At 50.8% G+C, this 23,344-nt stretch overlaps 1 protein-coding gene across 1 annotated transcript in view; it reads right to left on the bottom strand.

Moving 5' to 3' along the window:
• LOC147121760 (ADAMTS-like protein 2) overlaps positions 1–23,344 on the bottom strand; it is a 252,217-nt gene that overhangs the window by 6,244 nt on the left and 222,629 nt on the right. Inside the window, exons 16-17 of the mRNA XM_085977997.1 lie at positions 4,546–4,722; positions 822–966 (exon numbers count right to left, since the gene is read on the bottom strand). Coding sequence (XP_085834123.1) covers positions 822–966; positions 4,546–4,722 — 322 coding nt within the window. The remainder of the gene's footprint in view (positions 1–821; positions 967–4,545; positions 4,723–23,344) is intronic.

Below are 23,344 nucleotides of genomic sequence, written 5' to 3'. Positions count from 1 at the left end.
TTTAATTGGTCTGCCATTTCTTTGTTCCCCATTATAAATTCCCCTGATTCTGATCGCAAGGGACCTACGCTTGACTTCACCAATCTTTTTCTCTTCACATATCTATAAAAGCTTTTTCAGTCAGTTTTTATGTTCCCTGAAAGCTTACTCTCATATTCTATTTTCCCTTTCTTAATTAATCCCTTTGTCCTTTGTTGAATCCTAAATTGCTCCCAATCCTCAGGTTTACTGCTTTTTCTGGCCAATTTATATGTCTTCTCCTTGGATCTTATGCTATCTCTAATTTCCCTTGTTAGCCACGGTTGAGTCACCATTTTTGTTTTATTTTTATGCCAAACTGGGATGAACAAATTCTGTAGTTCATCCATGCGGTCTTTGAATGTTTGCCATTGCCTATCCACCGTCAACCCTTTGAGTGACATTCCCCAATCAATCCTACCCAACTCGCGCCTCAGACCATCGTAGTTTCCTTTATTTAAATTTAGGACCCTAGTCTCTGAGTTGACTACTTCATTCTCCATCTTAATGAAGAATTCGATCATATTATGATCGCTCCGACCCAAGGGGCCTCGTACAACAAGATTGCTAATGAATCCTTTCTCGTTACATAATACCCAGTCTAAGATGGCCTGATCTCTGGTTGGTTCCTCAACATATTGGTCCAGGAAACCATCCCTTAAACACTCCAGGAATTCCTCCTCCACAGTATTGTTACTGATTTGGTTAGCCCAATCTATATGTAGATTAAAGTCACCCATGATGACTGCTGTGCATATCAATGTGCATGCTGCAGTCAATGTGCATGCTGCACTCATTCTTACCAGGTGCGTCTGTAGGACACAGCTGAACCTCGCACGTCTCTTTTGCCTCTGGTTTTGTGGATGGATCGCATCCTTGTCCAACTTCATCTCCTTGGTAGCATTTCACCTCCCGAATCTGGACTCCACTGCCACAGGTTTTACTGCACTGTGCAGGACAAAGACTGCAGTTATTTATCAGACAGCACCAGCTGCAGGTTGCCTAATGTAACAGCAATCTGTGGCCAGTTGAAGTGCCAATGCTCCATCAGTACCACTTCAAAATAAAGTGACTTTCTTCTGTCACAGAGGGAATACTTTTTTTGCTATCAAGGATACTAGTGCCCAGGAATAGACCAGTTGCCCAGTGTCACCATCAAGCATTCACTGCTCAAGGATAACTCAAAGAAAACTCCTTCTACACAGGTCCATCAAGCACTTCCAGCTCAGATTTTGCAAGGGTTAAGTGCAGAATACAGTTCCCTCATTACCACCCAATGAGGCACTCCCAGGTCAGGCACAGAATAGGTTAGATGTGGAGTTAAGGTCCCTCTACACTGTCCCATCAGGCGCTCACAGGCCAGGTATAGTATGGGTTAGATGTGCAGTTAAGGTCTACACTGTCCCATCAGACACTTCATGCAGGTATAGAATGAACTAGGTACATTATACATGCACCTTTATTTTGACCCACTTATTTCCGTCAAGGAGACTGACCTGAGAACTCACAAATAGTGAATTACTCAACACTACAGGTTTATATAGATCGTATCCCACAGCTTTTAATTTTATATTTGATTTAAATCACATGGTAGATTAACATAATCATTCTGTTAATACTTAGTTTGAAGGGTCCTGATGTGTGGGTCCTGGTGATATGAACAGTCCTTTTCTGACCATGCAGGCCGATTCTCCTTTCCTGTCAGTACCTGCTCCACAAGCGATTAAACTGTTTGCCATACTGGCAGGCGATGGCGGACAGTGGGAATAACAGTTACGGTTTTACAACAACAACAACATATTTATATAGTACCTTTAACATCCCTGCACATGAGTAACACAAAAAAATTTGACACTGAGCCACATAAGGAGAAATTAGAGCAGGTGACCAAAAGCTTGGTCGAAGAGGTAGGTTTTAAGGAGCGTCTTAAAGGAGGAAAGAGAGGTAGCGAGGCGGACAGGTTAAGGCAGGGAATTCCAGAGCTTAGGGCCTAGGCAACAGAAGGCATGACCACCAATGGTTGAGCGAATATAATCCGGGATGCTCAAGAGGGCAGAATTAGAGGAGCGCAGATATCTCGGAGGGTTGTGGGGCTGAAGGAGATTACAGAGATAGGGAGGGGCGAGGCCATGGAGGGATTTGAAAACAAGGATGTGAATTTTGAAATCGAGGCGTTGCTTAACTGGGAGCCAATGTAGGTCGGCGAGCACAGGGGTGATGGGCGAACGGGACTTGGTGCGAGTTAGGACATGGGCAGACGAGTTTTGAATGACCTCAAGTTTATGTAGGGTAGAATGTGGGATGCCAGCCAGGTGTGTGTTGGAATAGTCAAGTCTAGAGGTAACAAAGGCATGGATGAGGGTTTCAGCAGTGGATGAGCTGAGACAAGGGCGGAGATGAGCAATGTTATGGATGTGGAAGTAGGCGGTCTTTGTTATGCTGCGGATATGTGGTCGGAAGCTCATTTCAGGGTCAAATATGACACCAAGGTTGCGAACAGTGTGGTTCAGCCTCAGACAGATGTTAGGGAGACGGATGGAGTCAGTGGCTAGGGACCGGAATTTGTGGTGGGGACCAAAAACAATGGCTTCAGTTTTCCCAATATTTAATTGAAGAAAATTTCTACTCATCCAGAACTGGATGTCGGACAAGCAGTCTGACAATTTAGAGACCGTGGAGGGGTCGAGAGAAGAGGTAGTGAGGTAGAGCTGGGTGTCGTCGGCGTACATGTGGAAACTGATGCTGTGTTGTTGGATGATGTCACCAAAGGACAACATGTAGATGAGAAATAGGAGGGGGCCAAGGATAGATCCTTGGGGGAACATCAGAGGCAGCGATTTACCTCCGTGATAGGAGTACACCAACAGCGGTGTGGGAGTGAGTGTAAGAGTGTAAATGTTCAGCATCGCAGAGTGGGAAATGAAGGGGACAGGTTTCCTGATCTGAGACTCAACGAGCAGAGAATGTGATAGTTCCCACTGGAGGAGCACAGTGGGTGGGGGAGGGGAAGAATGAACATAAGAACAGGAGCAGGCCATTCAGCCCCTCAAGCGTGTCCCACCATTCAATTAGATCATGGCTGAGCTGTACCTCAACTCCATTTACCTGCCATTGCTCCATATCCCTTGATACCCTTACCCAACAAAAAAATCTATCTATCTCATTCTTGAAATTTTACTTGATCCAGCATTCACAGCCTTTTGGGGGAGAGTTTTCCAGATTTCTATTACCCTTGGTGTGGAAAAAGTGCTTCCTGATTTCACTTCTGATTGACCTAGCTCTAAATTTAAACTTCGGTCCCTTTGTTCTTGATTCCCCCACCAGAGGAAATAGTTTCTCTGTATCTACCCTATCAAATCCCTTAATCATTTCTAAATAACTCGATCAGATCACCCCTCCGTCTTCTAATAATCAAGGATATACAAAGCCTAGTCCATGCAACCTGTCTTCATAATTTAGCCCTTTAAGCCCCGGTATCATTCTGGTGAATCGGCGCTGCACGCCCTCCAAGGCCAATATATCCTTCCTGAGGTGCAGTGCCCAGAACTGGACACAGTACTCCAGATGAAATCTAACCAGAGCTCTGTGCAACTGTAACAAAACTTCTTCCTTTTTTACCCTCCGTAAACTTGAGGTCATCCAAAACTCGCTGCCCGTGTCCTAACTCTCACCAGGTCCCAGTCACCCATCACCCCTGTGCTCGCCAACCTACATTGGCTCCCGGTTAAGCAACGCCTCAATTTCAAAATTCTCATCCTTGTTTTCAAATCCCTCCATGGCCTCGCCCCTCCCTATCTCTGTAATCTCCTTCAGCCCCACAACCCCCTGAGATATCTGCGCTCCTCTAATTCTGCCCTCTTGAGCATCCCTGAGTATAATCGCTCAACCATTGGTGGCCGTGCCTTCTGTTGCCTAGGCCCTAAGCTCTGGAATTCCCTGCCTGAACCTCTCCGACTTGCTACCTCTCTTTCCTCCATTAAGACGCTCCTTAAAACCTACCTCTTTGACCAAGCTTTTGGTCACCTGCCCTAATTTCTCCTTATGTGGTTCGGTGTCAAATTTTTTGTCTTATAATAGTCCTGTGCAGCACCTTGGGACGTTTTACTGCATTAAAGGTGCTATATAAATACAAGCCGTTGTCGTTGTTGTATTCCAGCCTCCTGGAGATAAAGGCCAACTTTCTATTAGCCTTTTTGATTACTTTTGTACCTTTCCACTGGCTTTAAATGATTTATGCAGTTGAGAATCGGAGAGGAACTTCATAACTTGATGTTCCCTGGCACCTCCTAGTTCCACTGGGACACTGACAGGAGCACAGGAGCAGGGGGAACAAGATGCCAGGAAAACATCACAAGAAAACAAAGGGAGGAAACTTGTGCAGAAAAAGAAAAAGGAATTTAAGAAACCAACAGAGCAAAGATGACTTGAATTTGCTGCGGCACCCGTAGGGAGAGGTTACATTCTGTTCACATGAATCAGCGAGTCACGACAGCTTCCTGATGACCTGGGGCCATTGAGTTTGCTTACCTGCGACCAGGATGTTTTGAACCACTTTGAGCAGGGCCTCTCGAAACAGGCCGCTTCCTCGTCAGGCTTCTTGGAGTGTCCGCACTGTTTCTCCTCATACTCCTTATAAGCTCCATTTTCTAAGCCAGCGCACAGAATTCTTCGGGTCTTCCTGCCCCGGCCACACGTGGCGTTGCACTAAAAAAGCGGGACAAGGTCGACCGTTTATTACACAGTCGGTTAGTCAGTCCCAAACAGCACCCTGCACCGGGGGAGCTCGAGAGCTATCGGCCAAGAACACCACGTAACAACAAACCCCCCATCTCTACTTTCTAGCTAAAACTCCACCCCTCCTCCCCCTCCCAGAAAACTCTATGGCCCGTGTATAAGCCGAGGGTCAACATTACAACAATGCACCTGTCGCAGCCCAATCATTCAATAGGAGCCGTCGACAGAACTTCAGATATTTGGCTGATGTTACAGTGAGATCCCAAGGCAACGCAAAAACTGCCACAGGGTGGGCCAAGAGGCCTTTTCTTGGAGAGTCAATTAAAGTACAGCCTAAGTCTGGAAGATTTAGTTAAAACCTTGAGCTGCTACTGTAAGTCTCTTTCCAACAACCAGTCTCTCACTCCCCCTCTCTCAGACTCCCAGTCTCTCACTCGCCCCTCTCGGACTCCCAGTCTCTCATTCCCCCCTCTCTCAGACTCCCAGTCTCTCACTCCCCTCTCTCAGACTCACAGGGTAGGACTTTCATTGGGCCGTGGAGTCGGGATTGGAGGCGTGGGGAGGTTAAAATCCCGAAATCAGGAGTCCCGACCCCATCCCGCACCCAAACACGACTCCACGTCAGTTTCAAAGGAGGCGGGTACCCGCCCCGCACTGGGACCCGCCTACCCGAGGCGGGAAGGGATTAGTGCCAATTAACTGCCTGTTAACAGGTAGTTTTTAGCCTAATCCCTATTTTTAATGTTGAAGTGTGGGATTCCCGACGGCTCCAAACCACGCCAAGTTAGAAGAGGCGGACCGTCAGGTTGAAGGACTTGGAGGGGTCGAGATGTCAGTGTTCAGGTGAGTGATGTGTGCATGAGTGCAAAGGTAAGTGTGTTTGGTGTGTCTAAAGTGATTAAAGAAGTTTTACATACCTTTTCAGCCTTCCTTCCTTTAGGTCTCAGGAGTCCCTCATCTCACCGGCACAGAAAGCAGAATGGCTGCGAACTGTCAAAAGTGACAGCCTTCAGCTTTCTGTGCAGGAGAGATTTCTAACTGAGCCTGTGGAGAAGGACTCATGTTAGAAGTAAGACTGTCAGTGTTTGACAGCTTCAAACAGCTGTGAAACACTGATATTTCATCTGTCAAAACCTCTTGACAGATGAAACTTCAATCTGGGACGACACCTGTTGCCGGGTGGCCCTTAATTGGCCTACTGAGCCCGCTGGGCAGGCTCAACAAGGTCAATCAAGTTAAAATCGCGTGGATTGGCCGCATCTTGATGGAGGCGGGACTACAACCCCGAAAGTTGTAGTCCCACCTCCCACCCGACGCCTGAATGAAAATCCTGCCCGCAGTCTCTCACTCCCCCTCTCTCAGATTCCCAGTCTCTCACGCCCCCCTCAGACTCCCAGTTTCTCACTCCCACCTCAGACCCCCAGTCTCTCACTCCCACCTCAGACCCCCAGTCTCTCACTCCCCCCTCTCTCAGACTCCCAGTCTCTCACTCCTCCCTCAGACTCCCAGTCTCTCACTCTCCCCTCAGACCCCCAGTCCCTCACTCCCCCCTCTCTCAGACTCCCAGTCTCTCACTCCTCCCTCAGACTCCCAGTCTCTCACTCTCCCCTCAGACTCACAGTCCCTCACTCCCCCCTCAGACTCCCAGTCTCTCACTCCCCTCTCTCAGACACCATGTGCTGGATTTTCATTGAGGAGGTGGGTAGGAGGCGGGACCACAACTTTTGAGGTAGTAGTCCCGCCTCCATCGAGTTCTAGCCAGCCCATGCGATTTAGACTTGATTGACTTTGTTGAGCCCACCCAGCGGGCTCAGCAGGCCAATTAAGGGCCACCCGGCAACAGGTGACATCACAGATTGAAATTTCATCTGTCAAGACCATTTGACAGATGAAATATCAGCATTTGACAGCTGTTTGAAGCTGTCAAACACTGACAATCTGTACTCCAGGTTAATTCCTTCCTCTCAGGATGATTTAGAGATCTCCCCGGAACAGAAAGCAGAGGAAGGAAGGCTGCAAAGGTAAGTAAAGGTTAGTAGAACTACTTTAAACACTTTACACAGGCCAAACACACTTACCTCTGCACTCATGCACCCATCACTCACCTGAACACCGGACAGCTCGAACCCTCCAAGCCCTTCATCCCGACGGTCCGCCTCCTCTAACTTGGCGTGGTTTGGAGCCGTCAGGAATCCCACACTTCAACATTAAAAATAGGGATTAGGCTAAAAACTACCTGTTAACTACCTGTTAACAGGCAGTTAATTGGCACTAATCCCCTTCCCGCCTCGGGGAGGTGGGTCCCAGCGCGGGGCGGGTACCCGCCTCCTTTAAAACTGGCATGGAGGCGGGTTGGGGGTAGGATGGGGTCGGGACCCCCGATTTGGGGATTTTAACCCCCCACATGCCTCCAATCCCGCCTCCACGGCCCACTGAAAATCCTGCCCCAGTCTCTCATTCTCCCCTCAGACTCCCAGTCTCTCACTCAATTCACAATTCACAATTCAAATCGCTTTATTGGCATGATAAGTTACATCTTATGTTGCCAAAGCATCAAAATACATTTATGGTTGAGCACAAACGCAGTTCTATTCATACAGTGTATAAACAGGTATATCCCTGAGTGTATAAATATACATTCGCATTGTTTATATATATTCATTTCTTAGTTTACTGGTTGTCCCTCTGTTCATGGCAAGCTGTAACATAGTGTGCCGCCAGTGTTACACAGCTTCTCTCCTCTCCCAGTAGGAATGGGAGTTTTTGGTTGTCATTCAGATTTCTGAATTCAGGGCATATTTGTGAGAATTTTTGGTAGAAATTCTCCCTGATGTCCTGATATTTTCCACAGGCTGTGAGGAAGTGCATCTCTGTCTCCACTACTCCCTGACTGCAGTGAGAGCATATCCTGTCTTCTCTTGGCAGCCTGGTCTGCCTGTGTCTGCCTTTTTCGATCGCTAGGCTATGTTCGCTAAGTCTGTACCTTGTCAAGGTTCTTCTCAGTTTGTTATCCTTTACCATGGTCAGGTAATCAGCTATGTTGTATTGTCTGTTTAGGGCCAAGTAGCAATTGAGTTTGCTTTGGGTTTTTGTTGTTTCTGCCCAATATGTCAGATATTTTTCCTTTTGCTTAGCAACGATTGTGTTGGGTCGAATTCTTTGTGTTACCCTGTCACTGTCCTGGGGCTGGTTATTGTTAGTATTGTTAGTAGTTACTTCACTGAGTCCCAGGACTAGTTGACTGAGGGTATTCTTCTTTATGGCCAGCTCTTGGCATTTCAGGGCGTCGTAGTGATAGCATTGGGGGTTGCTCATTTGTAGGTGATTCCAAAATTTGGTGGCTCTTTTTTGGATAGTGATTATTAATGGATATTGGCCTAGTTCCGCCCTGCATGCATTGTTTACTGTTTTCCTTTGAGTCCGGAGGATACTTTTACAGAATTCTGCATGTAGGATCTCAATTGGGTGTTTGTCCCATTTTGCGAATTCTTGTTGAGTTAGCGGTCCCCATACTTCACTGCCATAGAGTGCAATTGGTTCAATTACTGATTTGAAAATTTTGAGCCAAATGCTAATTGGGATTTCTATTTGGATTGATTTTTTGATGGCATAGAAAGCCCTTCTTGCTTTCTCTTTCAGTTCATTCACAGCCAGTTTGAAGTTTCCCGTAGAACTGATTTTTAAGCCCAAGTATGTGTAGTTAGTGGTTTGTTCAATTTTGGTTGTTCCTACTGTGAAATTTATTTTGGGTCCCTGATGTTTGGATCTTTGCTGGAACACAAGGACTTTGGTTTTTTGGGGATTTATCGTCAGGGCCCAAGTCTGGCAGTACGACTCCAGCAGGTCCAGGTTCTGCTGTAGACCCTCTTTAGTTGGTGACAGCAGAACCAGGTCGTCTGCATAGAGGAGGAATTTAACCTTGGATTCATATAGGGTGAGGCCGGGTGCTGTAGATTGTTCAAGTAGTTTTGCCAATCCATTTATGTAAATATTAAAGAGTGTCGGTGAGATTGGCGAGCCCTGCGTCACCCCCCGCCCCTGTGGGAAGTATTTTGTTTGTTTGTCTCCAATTTTAACTGCACATTTGTTGTTTGTATACATTGATTTAATTACATCATATGTTTTCCCTCCTACCCCGCTTTCGATAAGTTTCAGGAATAAACCGTCATGCCAGATGGAGTCGAAAGCTTTCTGGAAATCTACAAAGCATGCGTAGATTTTGCTTTTGTTATGGTGAACGTGTTTGTCAATTAGGGTCTGTAGGGTGAAGATATGATCGGATGTTCTATAGTTTGGCAGGAATCCAATTTGGCTTTTACTCAAGACATTGTGCTCCTCAAGGAAGTTTATAAGTCTTTTGTTTATGATGCTACAGAATACCTTCCCCAGGTTACTGTTTACACAGATGCCTCGATAGTTGTTTGGGTCGATTTTGTCCCCACTTTTGTATATGGGCGTTATGAGTCCTTTGTTTCAGATATCAGGGAAATAACCGACACTCAGAACCAAGTTGAAGAGTTTTAGGATAGCCAGTTTCATTTTGTTGTCTGTGTGTTTAATCATCTCGTTTAGTATGCCGTCTGTCCCGCAGGCTTTTCCTGGTCGCAGGTCCTTGAGTTTTTCAAGAAGTTCTTTTTCTGTTATTATGGCGTCTAGCGGGTTTTGGTTATCTTTTATGGCCATTTCTAGCTTTTCCAGTTTTTTGCATATTTGGTGTTGCTCTGGTCTTAGTGTGTTTTTCTGGTATAATTTTTCAAAGTGGTTTACCCATGTGTCCCCATTTTGAATGGCCAAATCGTCATGTTGTTTTTTGTGTAGTGTTTTCAAGTTTTCCCAGAAACAATTGGAATCAATGGATTCCTCCATGGAGCTCCCCCCTCAGACTCCCAGTTTCTCACTCCCCCCTCAGACTCCCAGTCTCTCACTCCCCCCTCAGACTCAATTTCAATTCAATTCAAATCGCTTTATTGGCATGACAAGTTACATCTTATGTTGCCAAAGCATTGGAAAACATTCATGTTTGTTCACAAAAATACAGATCTATCCATACAGTGTATAAACAGATATATCCCTGAGTGTATAAATATACTTTCATATAATTTATATATATATATACAGGGATGGATGGGCGGCGCAGACACGATGGGCCGAAGGGCCTCTTTCTGTGCTGTAAAACTCTATGACTCTAATCTTATATTTAGTGGTTGTCCCTCTGTTCATGGCAAGCTGTAACATAGTGTGCCGCCAGTGTTATGCAACTTCTCTCTTCCCCTAGTAGGTATGGGAGTTTTTGGTCGTCATTCAATTTTCTGAATTCCGGGCATATTTTTGTAAATTTTGGGTAGAAATTCTCCCTTATGCCCTGATATTTTCTACAAGCTGTGAGGAAGTGCATCTCTGTCTCCACCATTCCCTGACTGCAGTGAGAGCATATCCTGTCCTCCCTTGGTAGCCGGGTCTGCTTGTGTCTACCTTTTTCGATCCCAGTCTCTCACTCCCCCCTCAGACTCCCAGTCTCTCACTCCCTCCTCAGACTCCCAGTCTCTCTCTCCCCTCTCTCAGACTCCCAGTTTCTCACTCCCCCCTCAGACTCCCAGTCTCTCACTCCCCCCTCAGACTCCCAGTCTCTCTCTCCCCTCTCTCAGACTCCCAGTTTCTCACTCCCCCCTCAGACTCCCAGTCTCTCACTCCCCCCTCAGACTCCCAGTCTCTCACTCCCCCCTCAGACTCCCAGTCTCTCTCTCCCCTCTCTCAGACTCCCAGTTTCTCACTCCACCCTCAGACTCCCAGTCTCTCTCTCCCCCCTCAGACTCCCAGTCTCTCACTCCCCCCTCAGACTCCCAGTCTCTCACTCCCCTCTCTCAGACTCCCAGTCTCTCACTCCCCCCTCAGACTCCCAGTCTCTCTCTCCCCTCTCTCAGACTCCCAGTTTCTCACTCCCCCCTCAGACTCCCAGTCTCTCACTCCCCCCTCAGACTCCCAGTCTCTCTCTCCCCCCTCAGACTCCCAGTCTCTCACTCCCCCCTCAGACTCCCAGTCTCTCACTCCCCTCTCTCAGACTCCCAGTCTCTCACTCCCCCCTCAGACTCGCAGTCTCTCTCTCCACCCTCAGACTCCCAGTCTCTCACTCCCCCCTCAGACCCCCAGTCTCTCACTCCCCCCTCAGACTCCCAGTCTCTCACTCCCCCCTCAGACTCCCAGTCTCTCACTCCCCCCTCAGACTCCCAGTCTCTCTCTCCCCCCTCAGACTCCCAGTCTCTCACTCCCCTCTCTCAGACTCCCAGTCTCTCACTCCCCCCTCTCTCAGACTCCCAGTCTCTCACTCCCCCCTCTCTCAGACTCCCAGTCTCTCTCTCCCCCCTCAGACTCCCAGTCTCTCACTCCCCCCTCAGACTCGCAGTCTCTCTCTCCACCCTCAGACTCCCAGTCTCTCACTCCCCCCTCAGACCCCCAGTCTCTCACTCCCCCCTCAGACTCCCAGTCTCTCACTCCCCCCTCAGACTCCCAGTCTCTCACTCCCCCCTCAGACTCCCAGTCTCTCTCTCCCCCCTCAGACTCCCAGTCTCTCACTCCCCTCTCTCAGGCTCCCAGTCTCTCACTCCCCCCTCTCTCAGACTCCCAGTCTCTCACTCCCCCCTCTCTCAGACTCCCAGTCTCTCACTCCCCTCTCTCAGGCTCCCAGTCTCTCACTCCCCTCTCTCAGACTCCCAGTCTCTTACTCCCCCCTCAGACTCCCAGTCTCTCACTCCCCCCTCAGACTCCCAGTCTCTCACTCCCCCCTCAGACTCCCAGTCTCTCACTCCCCCCTCAGACTCCCAGTCTCTCACTCCCCTCTCTCAAACTCCCAGTCTCTCACTCCCCCCTCAGACTCCCAGTCTCTCACTCCCCCCTCAGACTCCCAGTCTCTCACTCCCCCCTCAGGCTCCCAGTCTCTCACTCCCCTCTCTCAGACTCCCAGTCTCTCACTCCCCCCTCAGACTCCCAGTCTCTCACTCCCCTCTCTCAGACTCCCAGTCTCTCACTCCCCTCTCAGACTCCCAGGGCAAGATTTGTATTGGGCCGTGGAGGCGGGATTGGAGGCGTGTGGGGGATTAAAATCTCAAAATCGGGGGGCACGAACCCATCCCGCCCCCATGCCAGTTTCAAAGGAGGCGGATACCCGACCTGTGCTGGACCCGCCTCCACAAGGCGGGAAGGGGATTAAGTAGTTAACAGGCAGTTTTTAGCCTAATCCCTATTTTCATTGCTGAAGTCTGGGATTCCCGATGGCTCCAAACCACGCCAAGTTAGCGAGGCGGACCGTAAGGCTGAAGGGCTTGGAGGGTTCAAGATGCCCGGTGTTCCGGTGAGTGATGGGTGCATGAGTGCAAAGGTAAGTGTGTTTGGTCTGTGTAAAGTGTTTAAAGAAGTTTTACTTACATTTACTTACCTTTACAGCCTTCCTTCCTTCAGGTCTCGGGAGTCCCTCATCTCACCGGCACAGAAAGCAGAATGGCCGCGAGCTGTCAAAAGTTGCAACATACAGCTTTCTGTTCTGGAGAGATCTCTAAATCAGCCTGAGAGGAAGGAATTAACTTGGAGTACAGATTGTCAGTGTTTGACAACTTCAAATAGCTGTCAAACGCTGATATTTCATCTGTCAAAAGCTCTTGACAGATGAAATTTCAATCTGTGACATCACCTGTTGCCGAGTGACCCTTAATTGGCCTGCTGAGCCCGCTGGGCGGGCTCAACAAGGTCAATCAAGTGAAAATCGCGTGGGTTGGCTAGAACTCGATGGAGACGGGACTACAACCCCAAAAGTTGTAGTCCCGCCTCCTACACGCCTCCTCAATGAAAATCCAGCCCGCAGTCTCTCACTCCCCCCTCAGACTCCCAGTCTCTCTCTCCCCCCTCAGACTCCCAGTCTCTCACTCCCCCCTCAGACTCCCAGTCTCTCACTCCCCCCTCTCAGACTCCCAGTCTCTCACTCCCCCCTCAGACTCCCAGTCTCTCACTCCCCCCTCAGACTCCCAGTCTCTCACTCCCCCCTCAGACTCCCAGTCTCCCACTCCCCCCTCAGACTCCCAGTCTCTCACTCCCCCCTCTCAGACTCCCAGTCTCTCACTCCCCCCTCAGACTCCCAGTCTCTCACTCCCCCCTCAGACTCCCAGTCTCTCACTCCCCCCTCTCTCAGACTCCCAGTCTCTCACTCCCCTCTCAGACTCCCAGTCTCTCACTCCCCCCTCAGGCTCCCAGTCTCTCACTCCCCCCTCTCAAACTCCCAGTCTCTCACTCCCCCCTCAGACTCCCAGTCTCTCACACCCCCTCAGACTCCCAGTCTCTCACTCCCCCCTCAGACTCCCAGTCTCTCACTCACCCCTCAGATTCCCAGTCTCTCACTCCCCCCTCTCTCAGACTCCCAGTCTCTCACTCCCCCCTCAGACTCCCAGTCTCTCACTCCCCCCTCAGACTCCCAGTCTCTCACTCCCCTCTCAGACTCCCAGTCTCTCACTCCCCCTCTCAGACTCCCAGTCTCTCACTCCCCCCTCAGACTCCCAGTCTCTCACTCCCCCCTCTCAGACTCCCAGTCTCTCACTCCCCCTCTCAGACTCCCAGTCTCTCACTCCCCCCTCAGACTCCCAGTCTCTCTCTCCCTCCTCAGACTCCCAGTCTCTCACACCCTCCTCAGACTCCCAGTCTCTCACTCCCCCACTCAGACTCCCAGTCTCTCACTCCCTCCTCAGACTCCCAGTCTCTCACTCCCTCCTCAGACTCCCAGTCTCTCACTCCCTCTCTCAGACTCCCAGTCTCACTCCCTCCTCAGACTCCCAGTCTCTCACTCCCCCACTCAGACTCCCAATCTCTCACTCCCCCCTCAGACTCCCAGACTCTCACTCCCCCCTCAGACTCCCAGTCTCTCTCTCCCCACTCAGACTCCCAATCTCTCACTCCCCCCCTCAGACTCCCAGTCTCTCACTCCCCCCTCAGACTCCCAGTCTCTCACTCCCCCCCCTCAGACTCCCAGTCTCTCACTCCCCCCTCTCTCAGACTCCCAGTCTCTCACTCCCCTCTCTGACTCCCAGTCTCTCACTCCCCCCTCAGACTCCCAGTCTCTCACTCCCCTCTCTCAGACTCCCAGTCTCTCACTCCCCTCTCAGACTCCCAGGGCAAGATTTGTATTGGGCCGTGGAGGCGGGATTGGAGGCGTGTGGGGGATTAAAATCTCAAAATCGGGGGGCACGAACCCATCCCGCCCCCATGCCAGTTTCAAAGGAGGCGGATACCCGACCTGTGCTGGACCCGCCTCCACAAGGCGGGAAGGGGATTAAGTAGTTAACAGGCAGTTTTTAGCCTAATCCCTATTTTCATTGCTGAAGTCTGGGATTCCCGATGGCTCCAAACCACGCCAAGTTAGCGAGGCGGACCGTAAGGCTGAAGGGCTTGGAGGGTTCAAGATGCCCGGTGTTCCGGTGAGTGATGGGTGCATGAGTGCAAAGGTAAGTGTGTTTGGTCTGTGTAAAGTGTTTAAAGAAGTTTTACTTACATTTACTTACCTTTACAGCCTTCCTTCCTTCAGGTCTCGGGAGTCCCTCATCTCACCGGCACAGAAAGCAGAATGGCCGCGAGCTGTCAAAAGTTGCAACATACAGCTTTCTGTTCTGGAGAGATCTCTAAATCAGCCTGAGAGGAAGGAATTAACTTGGAGTACAGATTGTCAGTGTTTGACAACTTCAAATAGCTGTCAAACGCTGATATTTCATCTGTCAAAAGCTCTTGACAGATGAAATTTCAATCTGTGACATCACCTGTTGCCGAGTGACCCTTAATTGGCCTGCTGAGCCCGCTGGGCGGGCTCAACAAGGTCAATCAAGTGAAAATCGCGTGGGTTGGCTAGAACTCGATGGAGACGGGACTACAACCCCAAAAGTTGTAGTCCCGCCTCCTACACGCCTCCTCAATGAAAATCCAGCCCGCAGTCTCTCACTCCCCCCTCAGACTCCCAGTCTCTCTCTCCCCCCTCAGACTCCCAGTCTCTCACTCCCCCCTCAGACTCCCAGTCTCTCACTCCCCCCTCTCAGACTCCCAGTCTCTCACTCCCCCCTCAGACTCCCAGTCTCTCACTCCCCCCTCAGACTCCCAGTCTCTCACTCCCCCCTCAGACTCCCAGTCTCTCTCTCCCCCCTCAGACTCCCAGTCTCTCACTCCCCCCTCAGACTCCCAGTCTCTCACTCCCCCCTCTCAGACTCCCAGTCTCTCACTCCCCCCTCAGACTCCCAGTCTCTCACTCCCCCCTCAGACTCCCAGTCTCTCACTCCCCCCTCAGACTCCCAGTCTCCCACTCCCCCCTCAGACTCCCAGTCTCTCACTCCCCCCTCTCAGACTCCCAGTCTCTCACTCCCCCCTCAGACTCCCAGTCTCTCACTCCCCCCTCAGACTCCCAGTCTCTCACTCCCCCCTCTCTCAGACTCCCAGTCTCTCACTCCCCTCTCAGACTCCCAGTCTCTCACTCCCCCCTCAGGCTCCCAGTCTCTCACTCCCCCCTCTCAAACTCCCAGTCTCTCACTCCCCCCTCAGACTCCCAGTCTCTCACACCCCCTCAGACTCCCAAACTCTCACTCCCCCCTCAGACTCCCAGTCTCTCACTCACCCCTCAGATTCCCAGTCTCTCACTCCCCCCTCTCTCAGACTCCCAGTCTCTCACTCCCCCCTCAGACTCCCAGTCTCTCACTCCCCCCTCAGACTCCCAGTCTCTCACTCCCCTCTCAGACTCCCAGTCTCTCACTCCCCCTCTCAGACTCCCAGTCTCTCACTCCCCCCTCAGACTCCCAGTCTCTCACTCCCCCCTCTCAGACTCCCAGTCTCTCACTCCCCCTCTCAGACTCCCAGTCTCTCACTCCCCCCTCAGACTCCCAGTCTCTCTCTCCCTCCTCAGACTCCCAGTCTCTCACACTCCCTCCTCAGACTCCCAGTCTCTCACTCCCCCACTCAGACTCCCAGTCTCTCACTCCCCTCCTCAGACTCCCAGTCTCTCACTCCCTCCTCAGACTCCCAGTCTCTCACTCCCTCTCTCAGACTCCCAGTCTCACTCCCTCCTCAGACTCCCAGTCTCTCACTCCCCCACTCAGACTCCCAATCTCTCACTCCCCCCTCAGACTCCCAGACTCTCACTCCCCCCTCAGACTCCCAGTCTCTCTCTCCCCACTCAGACTCCCAGTCTCTCACTCCCCTCTCTGACTCCCAGTCTCTCACTCCCCCCTCAGACTCCCAGTCTCTCACTCCCCCCTCAGACTCCCAGTCTCTCACTCCCCCCTCAGACTCCCAGTCTCTCACTCCCCCCCTCAGACTCCCAGTCTCTCACACCCCCTCAGACTCCCAGTCTCTCACTCCCCCCCTCAGACTCCCAGTCTCTGTCTCCCCACTCAGACTCCCAGTCTCTCACTCCCCCCTCTCTCAGACTCCCAGTCTCTCACTCCCCCCTCAGACTCCCAGTCTCTCACTCCCCCCTCAGACTCCCAGTCTCTCACTCCCCCCTCAGACTCCCAGTCTCTCACTCCCCCCTCAGACTCCCAGTCTCTCACTCCCCTCTCTCAGACTCCCAGTCTCTCACTCCCCCCTCAGACTCCCAGTCTCTCACGCTCCTCTCAGACTCCCAGTCTCTCACTCCCCCCTCTCTCAGACTCCCAGTCTCTCACTCCCCCCTCAGACTCCCAGTCTCTCACTCCCCCCTCAGACTCCCAGTCTCTCACTCCCCCCTCAGACTCCCAGTCTCTCACTCCCCCCCCTCAGACTCCCAGTCTCTCACTCCCCCCCTCAGACTCCCAGTCTCTCACTCCCCCCTCTCTCAGACTCCCAGTCTCTCACTCCCCCCTCTCTCAGACTCCCAGTCTCTCACACCCCCTCAGACTCCCAGTCTCTCACTCCCCCCTCAGACTCCCAGTCTCTCACTCCCCCCTCAGACTCCCAGTCTCTCACTCCCCCCTCAGACTCCCAGTCTCTCACTCCCCCCTCAGACTCCCAGTCTCTCACTCCCCCCTCAGACTCCCAGTCTCTCACACCCCCTCAGACTCCCAGTCTCTCACTCCGCCCTCAGACTCCCAGTCTCTCACTCCCCCCTCAGACTACCAGTCTCTCTCTCCCCCCTCAGACTCCCAGTCTCTCACTCTCCCCTCAGACTCCCAGTCTCTCACTCCCCCCTCAGATTCCCAGTCTCTCACTCCCCCCTCTCTCAGACTCCCAGTCTCTCACACCCCCTCAGACTCCCAGTCTCTCACTCCCCCCTCAGACTCCCAGTCTCTCACTCCCCCCTCAGACTCCCAGTCTCTCACTCCCCCCTCAGACTCCCAGTCTCTCACTCCCCCCTCAGACTCCCAGTCTATCACTCACCCCTCAGATTCCCAGTCTCTCACTCCCCTCTCAGACTCCCAGTCTCTCACTCCCCCCTCAGACTCCCAGTCTCTCACTCCCCCTCTCAGACTCCCAGTCTCTCACTCCCCCCTCAGACTCCCAGTCTCTCACTCCCCCCTCTCAGACTCCCAGTCTCTCACTCCCCCCCTCAGACTCCCAGTCTCTCACTCCCCCCTCAGACTCCCAGTCTCTCTCTCCCTCCTCAGACTCCCAGTCTCTCACTCCCCCACTCAGACTCCTAGTCTCTCTCTCCCTCCTCAGACTCCCAGTCTCTCACTCCCTCCTCAGACTCCCAGTCTCTCACTCCCCCCTCTCAGACTCCCAGTCTCTCACTCCCCCCTCAGACTCCCAGACTCTCACTCCCCCCTCAGGCTCCCAGTCTCTCTCTCCCCACTCAGACTCCCAATCTCTCACTCCCCCCCCTCAGACTCCCAGTCTCTGTCTCCCCACTCAGACTCCCAGTCTCTCACTCCCCCCTCTCTCAGACTCCCAGTCTCTCACTCCCCCCTCAGACTCCCAGTCTCTCACTCCCCCCTCAGACTCCCAGTCTCTCACTCCCCCCTCAGACTCCCAGTCTCTCACTCCCCCCTCAGACTCCCAGTCTCTCACTCCCCCCTCAGACTCCCAGTCTCTCACTCCCCTCTCTCAGACTCCCAGTCTCTCACTCCCCCCTCAGACTCCCAGTCTCTCACGCTCCTCTCAGACTCCCAGTCTCTCACTCCCCCCTCAGACTCCCAGTCTCTCACTCCCCCCTCTCTCACAATTCACAATTCACAATTCAAATCACTTTATTGGCATGATAAGTTACATCTTATGTTGCCAAAGCATCAAAATACATTTATGGTTTAGCACATAAACGCAGTTCTATTCATACAGTATATAAACAGGTATATCCCTGAGTGTATAAATATACATTCGCATTGTTTATATATATTCATTTCTTAGTTTACTGGTTGTCCCTCTGTTCATGGCAAGCTGTAACATAGTGTGCCGCCAGTGTTACACAGCTTCTCTCCTCTCCCAGTAGGAATGGGAGTTTTTGGTTGTCATTCAGATTTCTGAAATCAGGGCATATTTGTGAGAATTTTTGGTAGAAATTCTCCCTGATGCCCTGATATTTTCCGCAGGCTGTGAGGAAGTGCATCTCTGTCTCCATTACTCCCTGACTGCAGTGAGAGCATATCCTGCCTTCTCTTGGCAGCCTGGTCTGCCTGTGTCTGCCTTTTTCGATCGCTAGGCTATGTTCGCTAAGTCTGTACCTTGTCAAGGTTCTTCTCAGTTTGTTATCCTTTACCATGGTCAGGTAATCAGCTATGTTGTATTGTCTGTTTAGGGCCAAGTAGCAATTGAGTTTGCTTTGGGTTTTTGTTGTTTCTGCCCAATATGTCAGATATTTTTCCTTTTGCTTAGCGACGATTGTGTTGGGTCAAATTCTTTGTGTTACCCTGTCACTGTCCTGGGGCTGGTTATTGTTAGTATTGTTAGTAGTTACTTCACTGAGTCCCAGGACTAGTTGACTGAGGGTATTCTTCTTTATGGTCAGCTCTTGGCATTTCAGGGCGTCGTAGTGATAGCATTGGGGATTGCTCATTTGTAGGTGATTCCAAAATTTGGTGGCTCTTTTTTGGATAGTGATTATTAATGGATATTGGCCTAGTTCCGCCCTGCATGCATTGTTTACTGTTTTCCTTTGAGTCCGGAGGATACTTTTACAGAATTCTGCATGTAGGATCTCAATTGGGTGTTTGTCCCATTTTGTAAATTCTTGTTGAGTTAGCGGTCCCCATACCTCACTGCCATAGAGTGCAATTGGTTCACCTCACTGCCATAGAGTGCAATTGGTTCAATTACTGATTTGAAAATTTTGAGCCAAATGCTAATTGGGATTTCTATTTGGATTGATTTTTTGATGGCATAGAAAGCCCTTCTTGCTTTCTCTTTCAGTTCATTCACAGCCAGTTTGAAGTTTCCCGTAGAACTGATTTTTAAGCCCAAGTATGTGTAGTTAGTGGTTTGTTCAATTTTGGTTGTTCCTACTGTGAAATTTATTTTGGGTCCCTGATGTTTGGATCTTTGCTGGAACACAAGGACTTTGGTTTTTTGGGGATTTATCGTCAGGGCCCAAGTCTGGCAGTACGACTCCAGCAGGTCCAGGTTCTGCTGTAGCCCCTCTTTAGTTGGTGACAGCAGAACCAGGTCGTCTGCATAGAGGAGGAATTTAACCTTGGATTCATATAGGGTGAGGCCGGGTGCTGTAGATTGTTCAAGTAGTTTTGCCAATCCATTTATGTAAATATTAAAGAGTGTCGGTGAGATTGGCGAGCCCTGCGTCACCCCCCGCCCCTGTGGGAAGTATTTTGTTTGTTTGTCTCCAATTTTAACTGCACATTTGTTGTTTGTATACATTGATTTAATTACATCATATGTTTTCCCTCCTACCCCGCTTTCGATAAGTTTCAGGAATAAACCGTCATGCCAGATGGAGTCGAAAGCCTTCTGGAAATCTACAAAGCATGCGTAGATTTTGCTTTTGTTATGGTGAACGTGTTTGTCAATTAGGGTCTGTAGGGTGAAGATATGATCGGATGTTCTATAGTTTGGCAGGAATCCAATTTGGCTTTTACTCAAGACATTGTGCTCCTCAAGGAAGTTTATAAGTCTTTTGTTTATGATGCTACAGAATACCTTCCCCAGGTTACTGTTTACACAGATGCCTCGATAGTTGTTTGGGTCGATTTTGTCCCCACTTTTGTATATGGGCGTTATGAGTCCTTTGTTCCAGATATCAGGGAAATAACCGACACTCAGAACCAAGTTGAAGAGCTTTAGGATAGCCAGTTTCATTTTGTTGTCTGTGTATTTAATCATCTCGTTTAGTATGCCGTCTGTCCCGCAGGCTTTTCCTGGTCGCAGGTCCTTGAGTTTTTCAAGAAGTTCTTTTTCTGTTATTATGGCGTCTAGCGGGTTTTGGTTATCTTTTATGGCCATTTCTAGCTTTTCCAGTTTTTTGCATATTTGGTGTTGCTCTGGTCTTAGTGTGTTTTTCTGGTATAATTTTTCAAAGTGGTTTACCCATGTGTCCCCATTTTGAATGGCCAAATCGTCGTGTTGTTTTTTGTGTAGTGTTTTCAAGTTTTCCCAGAAACAATTGGAATCAATGGATTCCTCCATGGAGCTGAGTGTATTCTTAATATATTGCTCTTTTTTGGTTCTGAGTGTGTTTCTGTATTGTGTTAGTGTCTGACAATAAGTAAGGCGTAGTTCCTCGTTTTCTGGATGTCTGTGTTTTTGGTTTGATAATTTTCTAAGTTTCTTCCTCATGTTATGGCAATCTCGGTCAAACCATTTTTCATAGTTTTTTGTTTTGGGTTTGTTCTTGCGAGCTTTCAAGTTTGCATTTGTTGCCAAATTATCAAAAATATTGTCTAGTTTACTAACTGCCCGGTTTACGCCTTCTTTATTGTGAGTGTATATGTTATCCAGAAAGGTGTCTAAGAGAGCTTGAGTTGATGCATTGCTAATTGTTTTCTGGTATTTTTCCGTGTCGTTTTTGGCCCATCTGTACGATTTTTTGGTGTTGTACAGTTTACTGGGTTGTGTTTCTATGTTGTTTGTTTCTGTCTTTTTGAGGAGCATAGTAATTTGACTGTGATCTGACAGTGTTGTTTGTGGTTTGACCGTGAATGCTCTGAAAGAGGATGGGTCTAAGTCTGTAATCATATAGTCTACTGTGCTGCAGCCAAGAGGTGAGCAATAGGTCGATCTTCCTAGGAGGTCTCCTATGAACCTACCATTGACAATGTACAGACCCAGGTTTCGACAGAGCTGTAGTAGCTGTTTTCCGTTGGTATTTGACTGCTTGTCGCAGTTATGCCTGTATGGAAGGGAAGGGATGTCAAAGTGGTTATTCCCGAAAACGTAATTGTTTCCCTGATTATTGGTGAAGTCTGGTTCTTCGCCCGTTCTTGAATTGAGGTCCCCACAGATCAACACGTTCCCCTGGGCCTGGTATTGGATAATACCAGATAATACCAGAGAGGCTCCCAGTCTCTCACTCCCCCCTCTCAAACTCCCAGTCTCTCACTCCCCCCTCTCTCAGACTCCCAGTCTCTCACTCCCCCCTCTCTCAGACTCCCAGTCTCTCACTCCCCCCACTCACACTCCCAGTCTCTCACTCCCCCCTCAGACTCCCAGTCTCTCACTCCCCCCTCTCTCAGACTCCCAGTCTCTCACTCCCCCCTCTCTCAGACTCCCAGTCTCTCACTCCCCCCTCAGACTCCCAGTCTCTGACTCCCCTCTCTCAGACTCCCAGTCTCTCACTCCCCTCTCTCAGACTCCCAGTCTCTCACTCCCCCCTCAGACTCCCAGTCTCTCACTCCCCCCTCTCAGACTCCCAGTCTCTCACTCCCCTCTCAGACTCCCAGTCTCTCACTCCCCCCTCAGACTCCCAGTCTCTCACTCCCCCCTCTCTCAGACTCCCAGTCTCTCACTCCCCCCTCTCAGACTACCAGTCTCTCAATCCCCCCTCTCTCAGACTCCCAGTCTCTCACGCTCCCCTCAAACTCTCAGTCTCTCACTCCCCCCTCAGGCTTCTAGTCTGTCTCTGAGAGAAGGGAGTCACAGACTGGGAGCAAGCGACTGAGAGCCCAAGAGAGGGCAGTGACAGACTGGGAACCTGAGAGAGGGCAGTGACAGATTGGGAACCTGAGAGAGGGCAGTGACAGACTGGGAACCTGAGAGAGGGCAGTGACAGACTGGGAACCTGAGAGAGGGCAGTGACAGACTGGGAACCTGAGAGAGGGCAGTGACAGACTGGGAACCTGAGAGAGGGCAGTAACAGACTGGGAACTTGAGAGAGGGCAGTGACAGACTGGGAGCCTGAGAGAGGGCAGTGACAGACTGGGAACCTGAGAGAGGTCAGTGACAGACTGGGAACCCGAGAGAGGGCAGTGACTGACTGGGAACCTGAGAGAGGGCAGTGACAGACTGGGAACCCGAGAGAGGGCAGTGACAGACTGGGAGCCTGAGAGAGGGCAGTGACAGACTGGGAACCTGAGAGAGGGCAGTGACAGACTGGGAACCTGAGAGAGGGCAGTGACAGACTGGGAACCCGAGAGAGGGCAGTGACAGACTGGGAACCTGAGAGAGGGCAGTGACAGACTGGGAACTTGAGAGAGGGCAGTGACAGATTGGGAACTTGAGAGAGGGCAGTGACAGACTGGGAGCCTGAGAGAGGGCAGTGACAGACTGGGAACCTGAGAGAGGGCAGTGACAGACTGGGAGCCTGAGAGAGGGCAGTGACAGATTGGGAACCCGAGAGAGGGCAGTGACAGACTGGGAGCCCGAGAGAGGGCAGTGACAGACTGGGAGCCTGAGAGAGGGCAGTGACAGATTGGGAACTTGAGAGAGAGCAGTGACAGATTGGGAGCCCGAGAGAGGGCAGTGACAGACTGGAAACCTGAGAGAGGGCAGTGACAGACTGGGAGCCCGAGAGAGGGCAGTGACAGACTGGGAACTTGAGAGAGGGCAGTGACAGACTGGGAACCTGAGAGAGGGCAGTGACAGACTGGGAACTTGAGAGAGGGCAGTGACAGACTGGGAACTTGAGAGATGGCAGTGACAGATTGCGAACCTGAGAGAGGGCAGTGACAGACTGGGAACTTGAGAGAGGGCAGTGACAGACTGGGAACCTGAGAGAGGGCAGTGACAGACTGGGAACTTGAGAGAGGGCAGTGACAGATTGGGAACCTGAGAGAGGTCAGTGACAGACTGGGAGCCTGAGAGAGGGCAGTGACAGACTGGGAACTTGAGAGAGGGCAGTGACAGACTGGGAACCTGAGAGAGGACAGTGACAGATTGGGAACTTGAGAGAAGGCAGTGACAGACTGGGAACCTGAGAGAGGTCAGTGACAGACTGGGAGCCTGAGAAAGGGCAGTGACAGACTGGGAACTTGAGAGAGGGCAGTGACAGACTGGGAACCCGAGAGAGGGCAGTGACAGACTGGGAACCTGAGAGAGGTCAGTGACAGACTGGGAGCCTGAGAGAGGGCAGTGACAGACTGGGTACCTGAGAGAGGGCAGTGACAGATTGGGAACTTGAGAGAGGGCAGTGACAGACTGGGAACTTGAGAGAGGGCAGTGACAGATTGGGAACTTGAGAGAGGGCAGTGACAGATTGGGAACTTGTGAGAGGGCAGTGACAGAC

This window comes from Somniosus microcephalus, chromosome 3, assembly GCF_052327205.1.
Source record: "Somniosus microcephalus isolate GS21.2 chromosome 3, FLI_Smic_1.0, whole genome shotgun sequence".
NCBI classification, from domain to species: domain Eukaryota; kingdom Metazoa; phylum Chordata; class Chondrichthyes; order Squaliformes; family Somniosidae; genus Somniosus; species Somniosus microcephalus.
Note: the sequence above shows the minus strand (reverse complement) of the source record. Positions and strands in the feature narration are given on the sequence as shown.